The sequence below is a fragment of the Myotis myotis genome, unplaced genomic scaffold (genome assembly GCF_014108235.1).
Source record: "Myotis myotis isolate mMyoMyo1 unplaced genomic scaffold, mMyoMyo1.p scaffold_m19_p_10, whole genome shotgun sequence".
In the NCBI taxonomy this organism is placed as follows: domain Eukaryota; kingdom Metazoa; phylum Chordata; class Mammalia; order Chiroptera; family Vespertilionidae; genus Myotis; species Myotis myotis.
The window spans coordinates 23,312,675-23,332,818 of NW_023416314.1; the positions used below are offsets into that span (position 1 = coordinate 23,312,675).

The 20,144-nt window shown below is 40.5% G+C and overlaps 1 protein-coding gene across 1 annotated transcript in view; it reads right to left on the reverse strand.

The window, feature by feature from the left end:
* Window positions 1-8,164: 8,164 nt before the first annotated feature.
* DEUP1 (deuterosome assembly protein 1) overlaps window positions 8,165-20,144 on the reverse strand; it is a 75,183-nt gene continuing 63,203 nt past the window's right edge. Inside the window, exons 13-14 of the mRNA XM_036323989.1 lie at window positions 16,962-17,076; window positions 8,165-9,150 (exon numbers count right to left, since the gene is read on the reverse strand). Of these exons, the coding sequence (XP_036179882.1) occupies window positions 8,974-9,150; window positions 16,962-17,076 (292 nt within the window). The 3' untranslated portion in view covers window positions 8,165-8,973. The remainder of the gene's footprint in view (window positions 9,151-16,961; window positions 17,077-20,144) is intronic.

The window sequence follows — 20,144 nt, forward strand, 5'->3', positions numbered from 1 at the left end:
AAATTCGAAACATCCTGGAAACTAATGACAATGAAAACACAACAATCCAAAACCTATGGGACACAATGAAAGCAGTCCTGAGAGGGAAGTTTATAGCTCTACAGGCCTATCTCAAAAAACAAGAAAAAATGGTAGTAAATCATCTAACTCTACAACTCAAAGAATTAGAAAGAGAGCAACAAGAAAACCCCAGAGTGAGCAGAAGGAAGGAGATAATAAAGATTAGAGCAGAAATAAATGACATAGAGACCAAAAAAACAATACAGAAAATCAATGAAACCAAGAGCTGGTTCTTTGAAAGGATAAACAAGATTGACAAACCTCTAGCCAGACTCACCAAGAAGCAAAGAGAGAGGACCCAAATAAACAAAATCAGAAACGATAGAGGCGAAATAACAACAGACCCCACAGAAATACAAATGATTGTTAAAAAATACTATGGACAGCTCTACTCCAACAAACTAGACAACCTGGAGGAAATGGACAAATTCCTAGAAAAATACAACATTCCAAAACTCAATCAGGAAGAATCTAAAAATCTCAACAGGCCAATAACTATGGAAGAAATTGAAGCAGTCATAAAAAAGCTTCCAGCAAACAAAAGCCCAGGACCAGACGGCTTCACAGGGGAGTTTTACCAAACATTCAAGGAAGAACTAAAACCTATCCTCCTCAGACTACTACAAAAAATTCAAGAGGAAGGAACACTTCCAAGCTCATTCTATGAAGCCAGCATCACCCTAATACCAAAACCAGGTAAAGACAACACAATGAAAGAGAATTACAGGCCAATATCCCTCATGAACATAGATGCCAAAATCCTCAACAAAATCTTAGCAAATCGGATCCAGCAGTACATCAGAAAGATCATACACCATGACCAAGTAGGATTTATCCCAGGGATGCAAGGATGGTACAATATCCGCAAATCAATAAACGTGATACATCACATAAACAAATTGAAAGAAAAAAACCACATGGTCATATCAATTGATGCAGAAAAAGCATTTGACAAAATTCAACACCCATTTTTGATAAAAGCTCTCAGCAAGGTGGGAGTAGAAGGATCATACCTCAACATAATAAAAGCCATATATGACAGGCCCACAGCCAACATCATACTCAATGGACAAAAACTAACACCATTTCCCCTAAGAACAGGAACAAGACAGGGATGCCCCCTCTCACCACTCCTGTTCAACATAGTATTGGAAGTGTTAGCCATTGCAATTCGGCAAGAAGAAGAAATAAAAGGCATCCAAATTGGAAAAGAGGAAGTAAAACTGTCCTTATTTGCAGACGACATGATATTATACATACAAAACCCTAGAGACTCCATCAAAAAGCTACTGGACTTAATACATGAATTTGGCAATGTAGCAGGATACAAAATTAACCCCAAGAAATCCGAGGCATTTCTATACACCAATAGTGAACTTTCAGAAAGAGAGATTATAAAAACAATCCCGTTTACCATCGCACCAAAAAAATTAAGCTACCTAGGAATAAACTTAACTAAAGAGGTAAAAGACCTCTACTCAGAAAACTACAGGACGTTGAAAAAAGATATAGAGGAAGACATAAACAGATGGAAGAACATACCGTGTTCATGGATTGGTAGAATCAACATCATTAAAATGTCCATACTACCCAAAGCAATCTATAAATTCAACGCACTTCCCATTAAAATACCAACGGCATACTTCATAGATCTAGAACGAACTCTCCAAAAATTCATCTGGAATAAAAAAAGACCCCGAATAGCTGCAGCAATCCTGAAAAAGACCAAAGTAGGTGGGATCTCAATACCAGATATCAAGATGTATTACAAAGCCACTGTTCTCAAAACTGCCTGGTACTGGCACAAGAATAGGCATATAGATCAATGGAATAGAATAGAGAGCCCAGAAATCGGCCCGAACCAATATGCTCAATTAATATTTGACAAAGGAGGCAAGAACATACAATGGAGCCAAGATAGTCTCTTCAATAAATGGTGCTGGGAAAATTGGACAGATATATGCAAGAAAATGAAACTAGACCACCAACTTACACCATACACAAAAATAAACTCAAAATGGATAAAGGACTTAAATGTACGACAGGAAACCATAAAAATTCTAGAAGAATCCAAAGGCAACAAAATCTCAGACATATGCCGAAGCAATTTCTTCACTGATACAGCTCCTAGGGCACTTGAAACTAAAGAGAAAATGAACAAATGGGACTACATCAAAATAAAAAGCTTCTGCACAGCAAAAGAAACCATCAACAAAACAACGAGAAAACCCACTGTGTGGGAAAACATATTTGCCAATGTCATATCCGATAAGGGCCTAATCTCCAAAATTTATAGGGAACTCATACAACTTAACAAAAGGAAGATAAACAATCCAATCAAAAAATGGGCAAAGGACCTAAATAGACACCTTTCAAAAGAGGACATTCAGAAAGCCAAGAGACATATGAAAACATGCTCAAAGTCACTAATCATCCGAGAGATGCAAATCAAAACAACAATGAGGTACCATCTCACACCTGTCAGACTGGCTATCATCAACAAATCAACAAACGACAAGTGCTGGAGAGGATGTGGAGAAAAAGGAACACTTGTGCACTGCTGGTGGGAATGCAGACTGGTGCAGCCACTATGGAAGACAGTATGGAGTTTCCTTAAAAAACTGAAAATGGAACTCCCATTTGACCCTGTGATCCCACTTCTAGGAATATATCCCAAGAAACCAGAAACACCAATCAGAAAGGATATATGCACCCCTATGTTCATAGCAGCACAATACACCATAGCTAAGATCTGGAAACAGCCTAAGTGCCCATCAGTAGATGAATGGATTAGAAAACTGTGGTACATCTACACGATGGAATACTATGCTGCTCTAAAAAGGAAGGAACTCTTACCATTTGCAACGTCATGGATGGAACTGGAGAGCATTATGCTAAGTGAAATAAGCCAGTCAATGAAGGAAAAATACCACATGATCTCACTCATTCATGGATAATAGAGACCATTATAAACTTTTGAACAATAATAGATACAGAGGCAGAGCTGCCTCAAACAGATTGTCAAACTGCAGCAGGAAGGCCGGGGAGGGTTGCGGGGCAGGAGGTAGGGGGGTAAGAGATCAACTAAAGGACTTGTATGCATGCATAGAAGTATAACCAGTGGACATAAGACATGGGGGGATAGGGGAGGCTAGGGGACTGTCTAGGGCGGGGGGATAAAATGGACACATATGTAATACCCTTTGTAATACTTTAAGCAATAAAAAAAAAAAAAAAAAAAAAAAAAAAAAAAAAAAAAAAAAAAGAGTAATATGCAAATTAACCATCACTCCACCACAAAGATGGCTGCGCCCAGTCCCCTCAGCCCCGCTGCTGAAGTGTCCAGGCCTGTTGGCCAGGCAGGTGGTGGGGGAGGTGGGGGGGGGGGCTGAGGGGCAGAGCCGACAATTGGAGGGGGCAGGGGTGGAGCCAGCGATGGGAGGGGCAGGGGCGGAGCTGGCTCCAAGGGGAGCAGGGAGCGGGCCTAAGCTGTCAGTAGGACATTCCCTGAGGGCTCCCAGTATGTGAGAGGGGGCAGGCTGGGCTGAGGGACCCCCGAGTGCATGAATTTCGTGCACCGGGCCCCTAGTGTTATAATAAAAAAGAGAGACAATAGCCTGGCTGGGTGGCTCAGTGGTTGAGTGTCAACCTATGAACCAGGAGGTTATGATTCGATTCCTGGTCAGGGCACATGCCTGGGTTGCGGGCTTGATCCTCAGTAGGTGGCGTTCAGGAGGCAGCCGATCAATGATTCTCTCATCATTGATGTTTCTATCTCTTTCTCCCTCTCCCTTCCTCTCTGAAATCAATAAAAAATATATATTTTTAAAAAAGAATGACCCTCTTAAAAAAAGATGACAAGTATGGGAGAGGATATGGAGAAATTAGTACCCTTATACACTGCTGGTGGAAATGTAAATGGTACAGTTACTTGGGAATACAATTTGACAGTTTCTTTTAAAAGTTAAACATAAATTTACCATGTAACTCAGAAATTCTGCTCCTAGGAATCTACTAGCAAAAACAAAACATCCACATGCAGACTTGAATATAAATGTTCCTAGCAACTTTATTCATAACAGCTGCCAAGCTGGAAACAAATGTCTGTCAGCTGCTAAAGTGGGTAAATCAGATGCCTTTTACTTGTACAAGCAGAGTACTATTCATCCACAAAAAAGAACAAACTGTGTATACATGCTACAACCTGAACCACAAAAACAAGCTAAATGAAAGAAGCCAGATGCAGAACCCTACATCTTACAGGAATCCATTTATATGAAACATCTAAGTAACTCAGAGAGACAGGAAGTAGCTTAGCAGCTGCCTGGGGTTGGGCATGGGAACAGGGAGTGACTGCGAATGGGCACAAGGGGTCTGTTTGGATGATGGAAATGTTCCAAAAAAGTGTGTGCACAACTTTATAAATTTAGTAAAAGTTATTGAATCATACCCTTGAAGTGGGTGAACTTTATGCTATGTAACTATTTCTTAATAAAATTTTTAACGATTAAACAAGTTTAATTTGTATTGTAGTGGCTGGCACATGGTCCTTCAATAAGTGATAGTATTATTCGTTGAGAATGTTTTTCATTCTGAGTTCAGATCGGATGCCTCAGAGAGCAGTTCTCATTGTGTTCTGGTCTCCTTACTAAGGGCTGTATGCTCATTACCTCCTTTCATCCTCATAACAGTCCTCTGACGCAGGTCATGGTACTATGCCTGTTCTACAGATAAGGAAATGGAAGCTTTGTTAAGGTCACAGGCTAAGGCATGGAGAGCCCCTTACTGCCAACTGAGCTAACCTGTTCAAATGTATGAGAACCTTTAAGACCTAACAGTCTCTAATCTGGCCATGGGGCATCTCCTCACTCTATGCTTGGCCCTGCTGAATCTTTCCCTGTTTGAAACCTTGCTATTGGAGATGAGCTGGCAGCTCAGCTGTGTGATCAGATTCTTGGTCACCGTAACAGGAATTATCTGCCTAACTCAGACTCATGTTCATCCTGTTATAAGACTGTGACCGCTCTTGCCCATGTTGGGGGATGGTGATGTGCTCCACTTCTGAACACGGCGTGGTTGATTCCTGTGGCGCCGGCCAAAGTTTCTGCCTGACCTCCCCCCTGGGAGGTCCTGGAGGTCATGAAAACTTTCCCCTCGGTTTTCCCTCAGCCAGAGCTCCGGAGGCCCATGGTCCATTCATTATTATCCTTGGGCCACAGTGTAGCCTCATTATAGGAGGAAAGAATTTGGAATGTTTTATCACTTAGGATTTAGCTCCTGGTGATGCTCCAATCTGTGGGGTTCAAAGGGTTGGACAGAGTTGCAGTTGCTAAGTGGGCTTTAAGTCCTTGGGCCCGAATCTCTATTACGTTTCTACCACATTGCTCTAGCCCTGGGGTTCTTATGGTTTCATTGGCTCTAACCAGTAAGCACATGGCTAATGTTCTATAATAGATTCCTATTAGACATTAGTTGAAATGTATAAAAGGACTGTGAAGATGCTCAGATGGTCCTATGTGAGGTCAAGTATGAGTGAAAACCTCCCCCATACCCACCAGCATTCAGGCAAATTCACAGTTTGTGCACTTTTCTGCAGCTGACAATTTGCTACGTCTAGTATTTTGTCATTGTACCCTAAACTACCTCCAACTTCTACTCTTGCCTTTGCTAGAGGCATCCCCCATGTCTGGATTCAATCCACTCACCGATTGCTATTTATCAAATAGCTCCCATGGCCAGGACCTGGGCGAGGTGCTCAGGGGAGGCATAGAGGCCTAAGAATAGCCCTCTCTTCTAGGAGCTTTCAGACGGGTCGAGGAGACAGGGGTCACATATATAAAGAGGAAATTTATGTTAATTGAGATGACGGGATGGGGAGGGGATCACTCCACATCATTGTTAAAACTGCAATTGATTACAGATTGCTTGGGTCAGATGAATGTTTGAGGCATAGCAGGGACCTAGACAAACTCATCTCCAGGGCAGGCCTCCATAGTTAGGCAGTGGAAGCTGCTTAGCTTGATGGCGGTCCCAGAGCGGGAGGTGATGGTCAGAGGCAGGTTGGGCTGAGTGTCCAGGTGATGTTAAGGGGGGACTCTGAGGACCACTTAGCCAGAGCAGCTCTGTTGACAGATAAGAAGACTTGCCTATCATTTTGTTTTAACTGAAATTTGGGGATTATCTGTGATTTTCCAGCAGCCCCTCTCTCCCAAATTTGCTTAATTCCTAAACCAGTTAGGTATGTTCCTGGATCACTGAGAAGTAAAGGTATACACTGAGTGGCCAGATTATTATGACCACCCCATTGGTACTTCATTGACACTTCCAAAAATACTGAATATTGACAACTTCCTAAGCAAATATTCTCAAGGTTTTATTGTTATTATTATTTGCATAACTAATTCACTTCATTGTACTGATGGGGTGGTCATAATAATCTGGCCGGTCATAGTAATCTGGCCACTCAGTGTATATTTAAGCCATTAAGAGGCAAAAGTTAACTCAGGGCACACTTCCTCTTTGAATTGACTTGCAGTGTTCAATGGCCTGACTGGGCTTTCTCCTGTTTCCCTCCTTCCACTCCTTCCCTCGTGTGGTAGCTAGACTGGCTTTTGTGGTGTGCAGGAGGCTATAGCCATTGGCATGGTTTCTGTAGGAAAATGAGTTCTGTGCTAATAACAGAGCAAATCTGCTTCTCCCTCAGTCCCTCCCACAACGACGTCTGGGCCAACTGCTCCATGGAAGCCCTTTGGTCTGTGGAGGGCAGGAGAGGGGAGTGAGTGGGGATGGACGCAAGGAGGCCTCCCTCCTCTCCTCCTCTCACAATTCAACCAGCGCTGCTTAATTTTTATCTTCATTATAGGTTGGGCTTCGGCATATAATTCCTTTGGAACACCAAATCCTATTGCTAAGCAACACATATTGAAAACCACTGTTTTGAGAAAGCTGGTGTGAAGTAGAATCTAGTGATTTAAAAGAAGTTTGCTGTGGGCTTGAAATAATGATCCAGAGGAACAAACGTACTGTTAGTCCTGGACAGCCTGCAGGGTCGTGCTGTCTTGACTGCTAAATTCTAAGAACATAGTAGCCTGGATCTTCATTTCACCACCCAGCTTTCAATCCTGCCTTAGTCCTGAAGAGAGCGCAGTGGCATCCAGATAGAGGGGATTATAAAGATAGACATATTTAAACTTTTGCCTTGTTTACATTTGCAGTAAGGATACAAAGGTTTTAGACTTTGTTTATGGGACACCCTTTCCCCTAGACGTCCCCTCCCCCCCCCGTCTTCATAACACTTTGTGGACGGATCACAAGAATTCTCGCTTCATATTACACAGTGTTTTACAAAGTATCATACTTTAAAATGATATTAATTTGTAAGAACATGTGATAAATAACTGCAAAATGCAATGGGTATTTAATTTTAAAGCGTGCCTTTAACGTTTAGGTAAAACGTTTTTTTGTACGCATTCAATAGAAACTTATCTGGCCACTGGGTAAAGCTAGCAATAAAACTACTGGTCTTAAGATAACACTGAAAAATTATTTCCTTTGTGTCCAGGCTAGAAATGACTAAATAATTGAAAAAGTATGTTGATTTTTCTTATTTTTCTCACGGGGAGCTCTTTTGGGCACACTAAAGGCTTTGTACTCCTCTGATGTTTTTGTTGTGAAACATGGCTCCTGTAGGTACAGCCTTATTCACCATCTGCTTGCTTGTGACAGCTGGAGCCAGGCGCCAGAAGCCGGGCATTTCTGCCTCCCTTGCTGACCACGATTTCAGAGGGTTTCTTAACAGCTTGATTTCCAGGAGGAAGGACACTCGCCTTGCTGAGTCACAGGCTTGTTTTGGGTTGAAATGAACAATGCCTGTGAAGGCTTTTTGCAGAGATCAAGAGCTATACAAACCCACATGGTCGAGTCCCCTGAAGTGATCAGGGGACTGTAGTTTCACACAACAATGACACCTGTTACCTAAAGACTCTTGACTTACTTTTCAGTACATTGAGGCTTAATTTCCTTTAAGAGAAAAAAAACACCCACTATAAAAGCTATGGGACTTACCTGGAGTAACTACATAGGGGTTTTTTCATCTTTATATAAATGCCATTTTAAAGAAAGAATAATGGATTATCGTGTGCGCATATATGTAATGTGAATTTTATTGTTCACAACCATGCTATTACTGTTCTATAAAGATTTGACATTTGGGTTTCAAGTCCATGGAATTTTGCATTCTTTTATTAAAAACAGAGGTATTATAACAACAATGCTTTATATTTCCTTTATCTTGTTCATGTCCATGAAGTACTAGTATTGACAAGAAAGCATTAATATTTGGCACACATATTGCAGGTGTGTGGACAGCATATTCTATTGTGTTGAAACAGAGACATTACAAAGATGAGTGCAGAAACAGTAAAGCTAGGTTTTTTTTCTTCCTAATAGAGGTTTTAGGATGTTTACATACCTCAAAATACTTAATATTTTTCATTTTCACAAATTCTTGAGTTTTCAAACGAGTCCAACTGGGCTGCACTTGATTTATTTACATTTGGAATAAATATAGTGCTGCCCTTTCCCTCCTTCCGTGTGGTTTCAGCGTACATGATTCAAGTGGGAATAAAACTGCACATTTAATTCCAAAATATTCCTAGACTGGAAAAAAAGTGCTCTTTTGGAGTAGTGATGTTTATTTTAGAGTAATTCTATAGCCAAACAATTTATTTTGTGAATGCAGATATACAGATAGCGTGATCGAACAAAATACTTACTATTTTCTAGCTGCCTTACAGAAATGATTTACTCAAGAAAACAGAACAAAATTTCTCAGTTTCATTAATCAGCTTCGTAAATATTTTGCCAGAGCTTTTTTTGTTGGGGTGGGGGAACAAGTAAAAAAAGTTTGAAAGCTCATATGTGTCTATTTTGTTTTAGCTTGGTGTATTTATTGAGAGTAAATTCTGTATGTCTTTGCAGTTCATCAATATGTGTATTTAGAAGTTTTTCAAGTTCTTTTGCTCGCTTCTCTTCCTCCATGAGGAAATGCTGCGTGGCCAGGGACGCTGGGAAGGACGTGTCTGGGGGAGACTAAAGGAAGAAAGACAAGTTAGCCGAGGAGCACAAACCCTTTTTAAATTTTCATTCTTCCAGGCATTCTTCAGCCCTGACATATTGTCCAACACTGCAACCCTTAATGAAAGAACATACCTTAAGCTGAATTCCCTCTACCAGTGTAAAGCAGTCCCTAATGACATCGGCAAGGAGCTAAAACATCACAGCTATGATACATAAAAAAGCTCTAGAAGTGAATATTACAGTGTCCAACTGAAGGTGCAGAGAGAACACAGTTACCATGAAACTTACCTAAAACATACTCCACTGATTTGCAAAGCCAATGATTTTCATTTGAAAATAGGCAACCCTAAAAAGGCTGAATAAGATTCTAGTAGAATGGGACGAAGAAAGCTTATAGAGGAAAATAATTAAGGATTACTTTACAAGGGGGCTGACTGCTGCTAGGGAGTTATTTAGGTGAGGGGGGCGGAAGAGTGGGGAGGGCCATAGGCTGGGAGGGATCTTGTTTGTCCAATTACAGCTGAGAAAGTCTCAGTGCTGGGTGCCCAGTTCCATCCTTCAAGTAATAAGGAAGTGCTCATTTAACTGTTTGTGGCCTGTTTAGTGCTTACTCTTATCCCCTACCACACACACAGTATCTGTGGCTGAGGAATAAAGGGTGATATTAAGTAATTTTATAGTGCTCATTAAAAATAATTTTTAAGTTAATTAAAAATAAATTGGGGAAATTTGTACTTAAACCTTCTAGTTCTGTGGTCAACTTTTGTTTTATTAGGAAGAATGGGACTTTATGAAGAGTTTGGAGAGTCAGCAGTTTGAATGCAGGTGAACTTTGTCACAGGGGGAGGGAGGGAGATTTAGTTCACAAGTCTGGCCTCCGCCAAAGTTTATGGGTCGTGGCAGACGATAGTGAAGTACCACAATCTTATCCAAGAAATGGCCCCAGCTGTAGCTGCTGGGCCAGACACACAGTATCTTTACTGCAATAGAATATCACAGCCTTGGGTATGTGGTATGCTGCTGTTCATCTGGCAAATGCATCCTTTTAATAATAAGGAGCAGGGCCAGCAGCATTAGCACGCACATGGCCTAGCCTAGACAACAGTGCACGTCCATGTTTTTGCCCCACTATTGTGTTATGTTAATGATGCTGTTACAGTCAATTCTGAAGGAGCCTGGGCCACCTGAACATTCCAAGGACTACAGACTATAAGACATCAATCATCTATTAACATTAACATCATGCTAAGACCCGATGAACAAGAAGTGGTAAGCATGTAGAAGGCTTGGCAAGACAACACAGACTCCAGAGAGTGAAAGACAAGCCTCATAAGCAATTCAGGGGATTCACCCGGTGTTTTCAGGTGTCCAGCATAGCCACATATTTCCTCTTCAGCACAAACTAATGCACCTTGAATTTTTATCACTACGAGAGAAGCACAAGGAGCAGGGAATCTAGATGGGTGAGGAGATGGTGCGTATTGGTTAAGTCCTTGAGACCAATTGCAGCCTCAAGGAAAGTAGTTTATAGCTCTAACCAGATATTATGATCATCCAGAATCTTGGAGAAGCTATGCCTGAAAAGAATGAACAACATGGAAAGGATGCTGAAGGCTCCCCTTCACCAGGTGGTGCATCTACCCTGCAGCACTGTGGGTGTTGACTGCTAATTGCTCACAGCTCGCCACTTCTCTGGAGACCTGCCCTCAGTTGCACTGGAGCCTCCTGCCTCATTGCAATCCCTCCTTCAGGGCATTCCCTCTCAGAGGCAAGCCTGATTGACACAAGGGCACAAAACACCAGACTTCTTGTCCTGCCGGGGAATCAACTCTGTCGTGTAATCCATGCTCCAAGCTCCTGGTGAGATCAGGCTAGACCAGTGGTCGGCAAACTCATTAGTCAACAGAGCCAAATATCACCAGTACAACGATTGAAATTTCTTTTGAGAGCCAAATTTTTTAAACTTAAACTATATAGGTCGGCACATTGTTATTAACTTAATTAGGGTACTCCTAAGCTGGTCTTTGCTAAAAATGTCCTCAATCCGATTGAGGTACATTTGCTGAGGTTGACCCCTTCCAACTCTCCCATCCACACTCGTCTTGTATACTTGTTTCGTCTATCTCCTTTCGTTCATCCTCTCTGTATGTCCAAATCATCTCAACATACCTTTCTCAATCCTCGACACTACATCTTCTTTCACTCCACAGCGTTCCCTAAAATTAACTTAATAAACTTTACTGAAAGTTTTAAGTCGACTTTGCACTGTGCTTGCATGCCTGCACAAGGTATTTTGTGGAAGAGCCACACTCAAGGGGCCAAAGAGCCTCATGTGGCTCGTGAGTCGTGGTTTGCCGACCACTGGGCTAGACCAATCTTAACTGAGACCTCATTCTTATTTAGCTTTCCTTCCCTCCTCTCTTCTGCTGAGAATACTCTCTCAATAAATCACTTTCACAACAATCTCCATCTCAGATTCTAGGGACCCTGACTGACCTCAGGCAGACAACATCCTAGATTCTTGTGTCAGTGACTAGGTGACATCAATGCCATATACAGTGGGGCCTTGACTTACGAGTTTAATTCATTCCATGACGGAGCTCGTAACACAAATTACTCGTATGTCAAATCAAAAAGTGAACGAGTGAGACACGTGATGCTGGGCTGATGTTGTGGCGTTCACTGTGACGTTCGCTGCGCCAACTAGCGGTGGGGTATTTGAAGCTGGCTCATAACCCGAATTTTAGCTTGCAACTCAAAGCAAAAAATTGGCCGAGAGACGGCTCATATCTCGAAAAACTCGTTAGTCGGGACACTCGTAAGTCAAGGCCCCACTGTATTGAGAAAGGAAAACAGCAAAAGGAGCCCATTAAGGATAAGGTCTTACTTATTTGTGATTCCCCAGGTTCTAGCACAGATTCTGAATTTTGAATTAATATATGAATGAAGACAATGCATTCTATTTTGAACAAAGCTGAGCTAGAGGTGACTAGGGACTCAGATTATCAAGTAGACAGTGGATATATCAGACCAGATCTCAGAAGGTAGGTCTGGATCAGAGATATAAATTTGGAAATTATAATGATTAAAGCCACGAGTTTGGTTGAAATCATCCAAGAGATGCAAATAAAAGAAGTTAAAAAACAGAATCCTGGGGAACACTTCATTTCAGGCACCCACTCCCATGGTCATGTTCTGGACATTGATAACTGCATTGTTTACTAATCAATATTTTAAGCAAACCACATATTATCCTTCTGCCTTACTTAGTCTATAGCAAATACCACAATGGTGCAATATTGGAAACTTTCCCTTTGCAACTGACAATGAGAGAAGGGTGCTGGAAATACCAGTTTTACTACTCAACATTTACCCAAGGTCCTGATCAGTACAAAAGGCAAGAAAAAGAAAAAAGTATAAAGATTTGAAAGTAGGAAAACAAACTGACATTATTTTGATTTCAAATACAAATAAATTAGAAAGAATCTCCAGGCCTGGATTACATGTATAAATTCAAGTGAGTATTTACCTGGGGAAAAAGATTGAGAATCCTACCTTGCACCATTTGCAAAAATTAATTCCAGATGAAGATCTAAATAAGAAACAAAAAACACCCAACCAGAAAAGCAAAATGAAAAAAGAATCCAAAAATACGAAGATAGTGTAAGGAGCCTCTGGGACAGCTTCAAGCGTACCAACATCAGAATTACAGGGGTGCCAGAAGAAGAGAGAGAGCAAGATATTAAAAACCTATTTGAAGAAATAATGACAGAAAACTTCCCCTACCTGGTCAAAGAAATAGACTTACAGGTCCAGGAAGCGCAGAGAACCCCAAACAAAAGGAATCCAAAGAGGACCACACCAAGACACATTATAATTAAAATGCCAAGAGCAAAAGACAAAGAGAGACTCTTAAGAGCAGCAAGAGAAAGAAACTCAGTTACCTACAAGGGAATACCCATACGACTGTCAGCTGATTTCTCAACAGAAACTTTGCAGGCCAGAAGGGAGTGGCAAGAAATATTCAAAGTGATGAATACCAAGAACCTACAACCAAGACTACTTTATCCAGCAAAACTATCATTCAGAAGTGAAGGCCAGATAAAGAGCTTCACAGATAAGAAAAAGCTAAAGGAGTTCATCACCACCAAACCAGTATTATATGAAATGCTGAAAGGTATCCTTTAAGAAGAGGAAGAAGAAGAAAAAGGTAAAGATACAAATTATGAACAACAAATACACATCTATTAACAAGTGAATCTAAAAATCAAGGGAATAAATAATCTGATGAACAGTATGAACTGGCGATTGTAATAGAATCAGGGACATAGAAAGGGAATGGACTATTCTTGGGGGGGGGAAAGGGGTGTGGGGTGAGGGAAGAGATTGGACAATAATCGTGCACCTATGGATGAGGACAGTAGGTGGGGAGTGAGGGCGGAGGGTGGGGTGGGAACTGGGTGGAGGGGAGTTATGGTGGGGAAAAAAGAGTAACTAATGTAATAATCTGAACAATAAAGATTTAATTAAAAAAAAAAGAACAATCAATAGAGGAAAAACTTTTGTCTTTTTAAGAGAGCAAAAGAGAACATTTTTAACATTAAAATTTATTTACTTAAGTGAAAAAAAAAAAAGAGCCAAAGCTTCCAGAGGGAAACATAGGATAATCCTATATAATAAAAGGTAAATATGCAAATTGACAGAACAGTAGAACAACCGGTTGCTATGATGCGCACTGACCACCAGGGGGCAGACGCTCAACACAGGAGCTGCCCCCTGGTGGTCAGTGTGCTCCCACAGGAGAAGCGCCACTCAGCCAGAAGCCGGGCTCATAGCTGGTGAGCAGAGACGCAGTGGCAGAAGCCTCTCCCACCTCCAAGGCAGCGCTAAGGACCCCTCGGGGGATGTCCGCCTGCTGGCTTATGAATATGATGTGCATGAATGTCATGCACGAATGTTGTGCACCAGACCTCTAGTATTTTTATAACTTTGGGACAGGCAAAATTTTTAAATAGAACATCTAAAAATATTAACTATAAAGAAAAAGATCCATAAGTTTGTATTAAAATTAAGAACTGTGCTCATAAAAAAATAAACAAAGGAAAAATAAACAAATGGGATGACATCAAACTAAAAATGCTTCTGCACAGCAAAAGAAACCATCATCAAAATGGGAGAACATATTCACCATTTTACATCTGATAAGGGGTTAATTTCCAAAATATATAAAGAACTCATACAACTTAGCAAAAGGAAGACAAAAATGGGCAAAGAACCTGAATAGACACTTCTCCAAAGAGGACATACAGATGACCAATAGACATACGAAAAATGCTTAATGTCACTAATCATCAGAGAGATGCAAAGTAAAACTACAGTGAGGTATCACCTCAGACCTGCCAGAATGGCTACCATCAACAAATCAACAAGTGACAAGTGCTGGCGAGGATGTGGAGAAAAGGGAACCCTAGTGCACTGCTGGTGGGAATGCAGACTGGTGCAGCCACTATAGAACACAGTATGGAGTTTCCTCAAAAATTTAAATATGGGACTGCCGTTTAACCAGTGAACCCGCTTCTAGGACTATATCCTAAGAATCCCAAAACACTAATCACAAAAAATATATCCACCTCTGTGTTTATAGCAGCATTATTTATAATAGCTAAGACCTGGAAACAACCCAAGTGCCCATCAGTAGATTAATGGATAAAAAAAGGTGTGGTGCCCTAATTGGTTTGGCTCAGTGGATAGAGTGTCGGCTTGCGGACTGAAGGGTCCCAGGTTCAATTCTGGTCAAGGGCATGTACCTTGGTTGCGGGCACATCCCCAGTAAGGGGTGTGCAGGAGGCAGCTGATTGATGTTTCTCTCTCATCAATGTTTCTAACTCTCTATCCCTTTCCCTTCCTCTCTGTAAAAAATCAATAAAATATATAGTTTAAAAAAAAGGTGTGGCACATTTACATAATGGAATATATGGTGCTATAATAAAAGAAGGATCTTCTACCCTTTGCAACAACATGGATGGGCCTGGAGATTATTATGCTAAGTGAAATAAGCCAGCCAGAGAAAGACAAATATCACATGATCTTATTTGTGGAATCTAATGGAAAAATAAATTAATGAACAAAATAGGTCCAGCCCTGCTAGCGAGGCTCAGTGGTTGAGCATCCACCTATGAAACAGGTCATGGTTTGATTCCTGGTCAGGGCGTGTGTCCAGGTTGGGGCATGCAGGAGGCAGCCGATCAATGATTCTCTCTCATCATTGATGTTTCTAGCTCTCTCTCCCTTCCTCTCTGAAATCAATAAAATATATTTTTAAAAAACAAAAATATATTAAAAAATAAAAACCCAAAGAAACCCAAAATAGGTCCAGAGGCATGGATGCATGGAACAGACTGACAGATCTCAGAGGGGGAGGGGAAGAGATTAACCAAAAAACTTATATGCATATATGCACAGCCCATGGACATAGACAACAGTGAGTGAAGGCCTGGGGTGGGCAAATTGGGGACATCAAAGGGTGGGAAGTTGGGGACATCTGTAATACTGCCAACAATTTAAAGAAAGATTAAGTGAAGAGGCAAGTAAGAGCGAGAGAAGATATTTTCAGCACACACAATCAACAAAGGGCTTATATCTAGAATATATACGTAAAGAACTTCTACAAATTAATAAGAATAAAGATAATCCAATAGAAACTTAGGCAAGAAAATTGAACAGACACTTTACAGTGGAAGATATCAGAATGGACAGTAAATAAATGAAAAGGTGCTCATCCTCAGTAGTCACCAGAGAAATAAGAATTAAAACAACAATAAGAGGTTACTAATCACTGACCATAAAAGCTAAATGTAAAAAGAACAACCACTATCATATGTTGGAAAAAATACAGAACAAAGAAAACACACATTATCTCCTGTGTTAACTCAAATAGTTAGGAAAGCAGCTTGGCAGTACCTTCTAAAGCTGACCTTATGGATATCCTGTTATTTAGCAATTCCGCTCTTTAGGTATACACCCAATGGAAATTATGCACTTGTGCAACAAAAGATACATACAGTGTTTTCAGTAGCATTGTTGTAATAGCCCCACACAGGCTATAAATGTCCATCAACAGTAGAATCATTGTCGTATCATTGCATGCAGAATTTATATACAATGGAATACTATAGACTAACAAAAATAGATAAACTATAGTATGGAAAACAACATGGGTGATGAATCTAATAAATAGTGTTGAGCAAAAAAAGCCTGAAACACAAGAACATACCATTTATATAAAATTTACAAATGGCCACAACTAACTTATTATATTACAAGTCAGGATAATGGTTATCTTGGGAGCAAGTTGAAGGTGTGACTGGAGGGGGACGGGGGAGGAGGGCTTCTGGAGTACGACGGCTGTCCTATTTATTACCTGGGTGGTAATTAAGGGGTAATTGATGTCCCCTTAGTGACAATTCATCAAGCTGTCCAGTCTGATTTGTGCATGTTTCTGTATGCATGTCAGAGCAACAGAAAAGATTTTTAAATGGGCACAAAAGATCACCTGTAGCTCTTTAAAATATAGAGATCCTTGAGGACTCATGGAATGTCCAGGGGTGAAGTCACAGTAATTCTGGCCTGCTCTAGAGGTGAATACCATTGATTGACATATTTCATGGAACATTATGGCTCTCTTTTCTTTTGTAGATAGGCATGGCCAAACCACTCAAGCAGCAACGCCTTCTTAACAACTATGTACACATCAGTATATCGGTATCAGTGTAAGCGTAATCACCTCTTAAAGAAAAAAAAAAAATCCAGCACCTGCAACTCACCAGTGGGAATACTTCTTCATCACTAACCAAAGGACTTGTCATCTCTTTAATTTGAAACGGCAAAGGTGGCAACGGAGGCGTTGCACTTCTGTTTGGCTCGCAGTCTGGGCTAAGCCTAAGGAAACAAGGAATGGTTGTCAATGTTGCTACCAAGGGCACCTGTTTGCTTATGTAGCTAAGGATTTTAACTTCTCTGATGTCTAACTGGAGGAAAATACACCAAATGTTTGGTCTTGTTATCTGGGTATTTCTTTGATAAAAAGGCGAACAGATTAAGCAAACAAAGCAAAACAAAATTTATAGACCCAGACAACAGTATGGTGATTACCAGAGGGAAAAGGGGTTGGGGGCAGGTAGAAAAGGTTATAGGAGGGATAAATAGTGATGGAAGACTTGACTTGGGGTGGTGAACACACAATACAATATACAGATGGTGTATTATAGAATTGTACACCTGAAACCATATAATTTTATTAATGTTACCCCAATAAATTCAATTAAAAACAATAATTCCAAACTGGGAGCAGACAGAGGCAAAGGGAGATAAAGGCAATGGAAGAGGTGTGGAACCGGAGGGAGGGGGGCTGAAGACAGGGACAGATGGGAGGAGTGTAACCAACAGCAGATGGAAGGGAAGGGGCTGCCAAGATAAGGGCCCAGTACAAACAGAAAAATAATTAATGGCAATAAAAATAAAAAATATCTATACTAATAAAAGGGTAATATGCTAATTAGACCAGACGTCCTTCCGGACAAAGCCGAGGCTGCAGATGGTGGCTGCTGCTGTGAGGGCCTGGTCAAGGCTCAGGCAGCTGCAGCAGCCAGCAGTGGTAGCAGCGGCAGCAGAGTGATGGGGGCGGTGCCTTCCCCTGATCGGCTGGTTGCCTCCCGCAGAGGGAGGCCAGACTGCAGCTTAGGCCCACTCCCCATGGGGAGCCATCAGTAGGACATCCCCTGAGGGCTCCCAGACTGTGAGCGAGGGAGGCCGGGCTGAGAGACATCCCCCCACCCAGTGCACGAATTTTCATGCACTGGGCCTCTAGTATTAAAATATAAAAGGTATTTCTTTGAAAATAATTTTCCTGATGAATAATTTCTACTTAACTTAAAAGACTTAGAATGATTAATAATGAAGCAGAAAACTTTGTACCATAATCGATAAAAATATCCTGTCATCCTTATTGCCTACATTGCTTTCCTCTCTGTTTTACTTTTGTATCTCTTTGCCACTTAATTAAATAACATGGAAACCAGTTTGAGAAAAATCTCAAAACAGCTAACAATACTGCCCTTGACAGTTCTAAATAGATAATTAATTTTTTATTTTTTTATTTTACATAACCTCACTGGCTTTCTTAACAGAATTATACTTTTTAAAAATTCTAGAACAAGTCATTCTCATTCCTTTAGGAAATAATACTTTAGAGCATCTTTTCAATTTAAATAGTCTCCTAAGCATCTCCACACTGTTGACCTTGAGCATGTGCTTTTATCTGTTAGTTTAATGTTTCCACGTATAAAAAAAGGTGTTTATGAGAATTGACCTCCACAATTTGGATGAAAGGCACAGTGCAGAATTTGCTGTTTGTGTTAAAATATACGGCTGAAAATGAAACCGAATAAAATACCAGTGAGGTTTTAAATTTTGGTATGCTGACTGAACAAACGAATAATGAAACGAAGAAACAAACCCATTTACCCTAAAATTTTACCCAAAAAGGTCTTAACAGGATGGGCTGTTTGGGACTAAATAAATATATTTCTGAGTGTTAACTCATGAAAATGGGGTTTAAATTGAATAAAAGTCATCAAAGACCATGAAAACATAAAAATCCCCTCAACTTAAAATTATTTTCTTTTACTATTAATTCAGTCTCTCCACAGGTATTGATGAACCATTTTCAAAGTTTTCGTATTTTGATTTCACACAGTTCAAAAAAAATGTACATCATTTTTCCCTGTTCTCATCCAAAGACCATCTATATAGACTTGTTTCTTATTATGCAAACAGCAAACATTTTCAAAGCTATGCAAACAAACAGCAATAAAAGTTAAGTGAGGTATCTGTAAATTAGTCCATAAAGACAAACACAACATGCGTCCCATTTTTACTTATCTTGAAATACATCTTTTTTAAAATTCATTCTCCAAAACCATAATTACCATGGAAACAAAACAACAAATGAAGCTGAAATAACATGGTTTATGATGTGCACAATCAGATGAAACATCCCACAGTCAAACAGAATTATAACAATTGCATAGTACATCTGCATAGAACCTTCAGCTGCACCATTGGACTGAGGCCACCATTTATACTTCAAAGCACAGTGGCAAAAGTGAGATAATTATAGAAGTGATTCAAGAAATCTCTCTCTCTGTAATCTCAATTATACAGAGATTTCTGGGAAAGTATTATTTGTCCTAAATTATCTAAATAATTATCTCAATTATCCATTTTCCTTTGGATGCAGAGATACAGTTTGATGGTGTTAATGACTAAAATTGATATAGGAACATTCTTTTTATTGTAAGATCAATGAAATGCAGAGATTGAAAGGAAAGATTACATTATGAAGTAAAGTGCTTTTGCTTTAAATCATCTTTATAACGGACACGTTCTTCTTCTAGAATCCAGCTATTCAAATACTTCATAAAACCACCTGGCATAAAATGCTAAGTAGATCAATGTAATAGCTATCTTAAAAATTATTTCCATTATCGTCTCCACCGGCCCTCTTTAAGGCCTCTGCCTGCAGTTGCCAGGAGGGCAGGATCTGATCACTCTGTTGGGGAAAACTGGACCCGCTTGAGAGTTGGAGAGTTGAGTCAACTTGTGGCACAGTTTTCAGAGCTGTCTGACTGCTCATCCAATCCTGGCCCTGCATCAGTGTTCCCCAGGCTACAGGACAATGTGCCCAGCATGGGGCAGGAGTCCTGCACAGCTACGCTGATTACCTGCTTCCCGCCTCACCTGCTAGCACTGCACACAATGCTCCCTGTTCTATGGGCTCCTCATTATTTCCTGGCCTAGAATGGCTCAGCCTGCTATGTTTTGCTTTTATGAATAACACCATGGCACAGAATGTTCTCACCTTGCTTCGCCTCTAAATGACTGTTTCTTGACAAGGGATCCTGTGAGGGTGGTTATGACAAACCTGGTTATATGGGTTTTTAGTTTTA